Source organism: Neltuma alba, unplaced genomic scaffold (genome assembly GCF_004799145.2).
Source record: "Neltuma alba isolate B1F8T4 unplaced genomic scaffold, ASM479914v2 tig00013378_pilon, whole genome shotgun sequence".
Classification (NCBI taxonomy): domain Eukaryota; kingdom Viridiplantae; phylum Streptophyta; class Magnoliopsida; order Fabales; family Fabaceae; genus Neltuma; species Neltuma alba.
The window spans coordinates 94,875-100,874 of NW_021637640.1; the positions used below are offsets into that span (position 1 = coordinate 94,875).

Sequence of the window (6,000 nt, forward strand, 5' to 3'; positions counted from 1 at the left end):
TTTTATATATGTTACCTCTGGTTCTTAATATAAAACTTTGTTGTTTATTTTTATCCTAAATATAAGACTCCAATATATTTTATCTCTCATATTTATCTAATCTTTCCCAAGTAGTCCTTCTGATAATAGTAGTTCTAACCCATAAACTTGATTGGTAAAGATATTTTAGGAAAGACAACACATATTTATAACGAATAACTAACTTAACTTATTTTCTTAATCTAGTCAAATGAATTAACTAGTTCTTATGTTTAGGACCATTTAGGACCGAAAGTAGTATTAAGAACATCCTGAAAACAGTTCCTTGAGGGATAGAGGCAGTGATAATGCTGAGCTTGTGAATGGAAGAGGCTGGTTGGAAATGTTCCAATGGCTTCATGTTCCATGGAATTTTATTATCAGTAGAATAGTCTTAGGAGTCTCCTTTCGGCACTGCCCTGTAGGCTACTAGTCCCAAACGAGGTCGTTTCATACTCCTCCGTGGACGGCGTCCCCGCTCGCTGCTTCTTCGCCCTCTCCAGCATCTTCTGACCACGTGCTTGAAAATTCTCCCTGTCGTCCATATTAGAATCACTCGTTACCTTTCTCTTTAACATCACTGATGACCTTTCACCTTTCATGTGCTCCCTCTGATCGGTAGAACTATTCATGGCCGACCCGAAACTCTCATCTTCCGCCGGAACTACTGAACCTCCGCTGCAGCCACCAAAAATGGAGAAATCCGGAGGGAGTAGTGGGGTCAACGGGCCGCCACGGAGCACCGTCTCCACCGCCAGCTGGCAGAGATGCCAATTCCCGGACCAGAGAAGCCCCACTGCTCCATTCACTGGGTTTAGGGTACGTCCCAGCGCTTCAAACAACAACGACTGAAACAAATCTGCCATCACCAAAACCATCAAAATCAAACATACAAAATAGTGGTATTTATTCCTAGTCTTTTATCGGTCAATTATTCCCAAGTTAACTCACCTGTTTCGCAAGAAAACCTCACCTCTCAAGAATAACTTTTCTTTATCATCACGCACACTTATCTTCAGAGAGTATAACAGACTGACTCTCGTTCAAATCAAATCGTTTATACTATACAGTTAATTTGTGATAGCTATATCATCTCTACAGATAACTTCTATATATATATATAGATATAAATTGAGGGGCACGCAGCACACAGGCACACACACACACATATTATAAGAAGGAGGAGGAGGGCGAGAGAGAGAGAGAGCTGACGGGGTCTTTGGGAGGAGGAAACGGCGGAGACGAAAGACATGAGGCGGGCACGGCCGAAGAACTTGGCGAGGAAGACGGTGGCGTGGGCTTGGGCTTGAGGGCCTTGGATCCCCTGAAAGCAATGCCGGAGCATGCACTCGTCGCTGCATCGTTTTCGCAGAACACGACAACCGCTGCAACTCATTTCTCCGATACTCCAAGATCCTCAATATATATATATATATATATATAATACAACCCTAATTAAATTAGGGTTTGTCTAACCACACAACTCCTCAAAACAAGTACCCTTATACGCTAAAAGAACACAATGGATTTTCAATGCGAAGCAACAATGGCATGTGTGTGTCTACATATATATATATATATATAGAGAGAGAGAGAGAGAGAGTTACATTGTCATAATTATCGATGTTGAGGAAGGAAGATTAACCGGTGTTAAGTATTAAATTGATATGCAAAAGAAGATGGGTTAAGTTAGGAACTACGAGGTGCTGGGTACTTCCAAAGAAGCGGGTGATAACGGCTCTGGTTCTCCGCAAATGTTTGAATCATATGGTGCCCTTTGATTCTCTTCTTCATAATTCCAACAGTTTTGGACTACTCTTTCTACTTATATTCTCCGCATTCATTTTGATCAGTTCAATATATATATATATATATATATATATATAAAATTCATTCATTTTCCAATCATGAAGTTGTTGACTAACTTCTGTAGCTTGGAAAGACTCGCATGGAAATGGTATTTTGTTAAGAGATTGGAAGTTGTTTTTGATTCGTTAACAGTAAAAAAATAATTTTATCTAAATAGAGAAAGCAAAAATCAGATTTTTGTTACGAAAGAGCTCCCACATGCAATATAATTCACAGTTTTACACGAACCTTGAGTTGGTGCATTTAATACTATTTTGACATCTAAGACTTGTGATTAACAGTGGTTGTGGTTAATACTTATAAAAAAAGGTTAAAAGTATTTTTATGATCTTATTTATAAGAAACTAAAACTATCTATTTCAAGTATATGATAGAATGTTTATTTGTGCCTTCGGTGAAATAGAGAATTCTAATCACAATGTACTCATAGTTTCTTCGTGTAAGAGTTGTTGAAGTCCATGAAATGAGGATATTTCTGAAGGAAAAAAAAAACCATATCTCTAACATATTTATAGATCCTAAATGATTTTAACTGCATTTCTTAATCTTAATAACTTAATTATTTTATCTATTCGTTGCTTGTAAAAAACATTGGAAAAATTGTATTACCGTATATCTACTCATTTGATAAGGAAAAAAAAAAATTCGCCCTTTTAATACAAGTCACCTCGTTAAATTTACTATGTGAAAGTACAACTTTACCCTTGCTTGTTGTTATGCCTATTGTTATTTTCTTGAAAACTATAGATGTTATAAATAGAGATAAAATTAATAAGTTATTAAATTTTAAGATAAAGCTGATCAGATTAAATTTTTTTAGACTCAAGAGAAATATATTGAAAATATCTTATTAATAGAACTAGAAGAGTATACTCCTCTAGTCCTATTTATAAGACATAAAAAGAAGATATTTTTTTGTCTTATTTATAAGATATTAAGAGAAATTTTTTGTATGAATGTATAATTTTACCTTTTATTTATTTTGTGTGGCTTTGTTTAGATGAGATATAATATATATATTAAATAAGGATAAATTTGAAAAGTTATTGAATTTAAATAAGAGTTAATGAAGTTTAAGATTTTTCTTAATCTGTGTGAAACATGTTGGAAGTGATTTATAAATATGATCAGAGGATTACTTCGTACTCCCTCCATCCTTTATTATAAGATCATTTTAACTAAATTGCACGGTTTAAGCAAATAGTATAAATTAGTTAAAATCAATTAATATATAGCAAATATAATTTTTTCCAAATATACCCCTATATATAAATAGATAAACATGAGAGAGTAATAGTGAGATAAATAAAGAAAGAGAATGTATTAATTGCATTAAATTAGGGATAAAATATGTAATAATGTATTCAATGCTCAGACAAACTCAAAAAAAATCTTATAAAAAAAGACAGACCTATTCAACAAATAACAGTTGTAATAAAAAGACACAAGAGCAGTGTGTAAAGACAACTGTAAAATCATGGAATTTAAGGTAATGGATTGGATTGAGAAAGGAAAACGATGAAGATGAGAAGAGAGAAGAAGATGGTGATGGATTGGATTGTAATGAGACACAGAAACATAGAAGTTGGAGCCATTACTTAAGTTGGATACGTGGCATCTCTATCCAACAATCAACACAATTAATTACTATTCTTAACAAACCAGAAATTATTAAATTACAGTGTTTAGCGTTTAATCCAACAAAAACTAGGATTGTTCGCGGAAGATGCGAGCCCAGTAGTAATAGGTTAAAACTCCTGCAAGCTCATAGTTCGGCATTTTGTGCCTATCATCAATTGTGTGGTTAAAAATTAAGAGACTCCTTAATTGTTTTATCTTAATGAGCATTCCTGTAATCAAACGGAGAATCAACTGTTAATTTTGTGAATAATGTGACTTATTATAAATTTTATATTTTATGTTTCATATTAGTAGTATACGATTGAGATGATGAATTAATTGATTGTTAGGAGCAATATTAATTGAGCAAGGATTTTGGTTTGGCCAAAAATAAATGAGAATTTCACCTTGTAAAATTAATGATTAATTAGTTCAAAGTATGAGTCAGAAGATTATGCTATTAGAATTAAGCGATAGTTTTTATATGTTAATCTATGAATTTGATATTACTTTTTTTTTTTTTTAGCCTGACTATGAATTTTGATATTACAACTTTTGTATACAAAAATTTATACTTTAGGATCACCATTCTATTTAAGTATCATAGGACCTAATTGAAAGTGGCTATCTCACATATTTTTTTCTCATTTACAAAGCTCACTGGCAACTTTTATTGAAGAAAATCGAGTCTTTTCTACTTACCCGATTGTGCCGCTTACCCAATGAATATTTTGTAGCTATAAATAGTAAAATATACTCTGTTAATTGCTTAATATAAAATCTGAATAATTAATTTATAAAAATTGAAAAACACTAACTAAATTAATTGATTGTAAACAAAATATGTGTTGATTTTTTAAAAAATATAATTTTTTGCCAACCCTAAAATATAATAATTTTAATCATATGCATTTGAATTAACTGCATGTTGATCAAAACTCTTAATATGTGCCATTAATATGAGTAGTTTAAGAAGAATTTATAGATGTAAAAAATAAGGTGATTGAGTTCTTATATCTAAGATAAAATCAGTTCCTATGTGAAGGAAAAATGGAGAAGTTATTAATATTAACCAAGGTTACAAAGCTATGGATGAGACACATTCAAGTTCTTTAAAAATGTTTACTTTTAACCATTATCTAATTTAAAAACAATAATGAGTATAAATTAATTGATGAAGGTGGCTTCGAAATAAACGTTTGAATGGAAGAATTGACTTTATATTATGTTGTTAGTACACGTATACGTTTTGTTGTTTCAGCAACACCAATGTGGCTGCCCCCTCCCTTGACAGAAACAAGGTGTGGAAATTTCCAGAGTTTCTTTTCTTCATGCCGCATCACAATTATGTGGCCTTTTAGAAAGTTAAATGAATTTGATGTTCTTAACGTTAAATCATGCTAATAATAATTCTACCTCTTGTCCTTAATATAAGAGTTAGTTGACTAATTTGAATAAATTAAGAAAATTAGTTAAATATTTATAATAAATGTGTTGTCTTTTCCAAAATACCCTTACTAAGTGTCATTTGATGAAACATTTAATATGTACTACTATTTCAAAGACTACCTCAGAAAAAATAAATAAATATGAGAAACAAAGTGAATTAGAGTCTTATATTTAAAATCAAATTAAAAATCAAACTAACTCTTATATTAAGAAGCGAAGGTAATAGTGTACAACAAAACCATAGGCGTGCTATTAGTACTGCTATCTGTTAATTTCAAATTTGTAATTTGCTCACTTCAGTGTTTGATTGGAAAGGTATTGTATTTAATAATAAAACACTCCGGCAAATGATAATTAAGACCTCATTAAGTTGGGGCTGTTTGGTTCAACAGACCACTAAACATTTCGGAAACCTTGCTTAAAAATGAGGTTGTATGTGCGCGCTCGTGTTTTTTTTTTTTTTTTTTGGAGAAAAAATTTTAAAAAAAAGGTTGGACTTATCTACAATTCAAGAACAAGAAAACTAACACTTAACCCACCACCAGGCACGTAACACTTCTGGCCAATTAATTTAAAGTGACAGGCCTTGGCTTTGAAAATGAGGTTTTGTGTTTTTTGTAAATATGATAGGCATGTAAGTTTCTTTGGTTGGGTGAAATATGACAGAAAATTAAGACCTTTAAGCTATTAATTTCAATTACAAATTTTCAATTATTTAAATTTATTTGAAGGATCATTGAAAGACAACCTCATTCCTAGTCATTCTTAAGGGTATCACCTAATTTTCATAAGTAATTTGCCTAGAATTCAAAATTAATCCTATGTGACTTCAGTAGTCAAGTTATGGGGGGAAAAAAAGGGTTAAATTAATTCTGCAACTTGTTAATGAAACTGCTAAAATTACATATAATCTTAGGGGTGCTTCAACCTCATTTCCAAGCAAGTGATTTGGTTTTCACAAATAATTTTACGGTCAATTTTATGTGATTTCGGTAATTTAGTTTTGAAGAAAATAAAGTTGGATAATGTTTAAATCTGACCCAC

At 31.8% G+C, this 6,000-nt stretch overlaps 1 protein-coding gene across 1 annotated transcript; it reads right to left on the bottom strand.

Annotated features, from left to right (window-relative positions):
• Positions 1–398: 398 nt before the first annotated feature.
• On the bottom strand, positions 399–1,414 carry LOC114736873 (LOB domain-containing protein 39-like). Its single transcript, XM_028924760.1, has 2 exons — positions 1,231–1,414; positions 399–877 (listed from the first exon to the last, which is right to left on the bottom strand). Exons 1-2 carry the CDS (start codon positions 1,412–1,414, stop codon positions 399–401), a joined length of 663 nt encoding a protein of 220 aa, XP_028780593.1.
• Positions 1,415–6,000: the final 4,586 nt, after the last annotated feature.

What these genes read in the sequence shown, in the direction of transcription:
- LOC114736873 (XM_028924760.1), bottom strand. Translation starts at nt 1,414, where the DNA reads ATGAGTTGCAGCGGTTGTCGTGTTCTGCGAAAACGATGCAGCGACGAG. An exon ending in TTCCTCCTCCCAAAGACCCC is followed by an intron (nt 878 to 1,230) that starts GTCAGCTCTCTC and finishes TGGTGATGGCAG; the next exon opens with ATTTGTTTCAGTCGTTGTTG.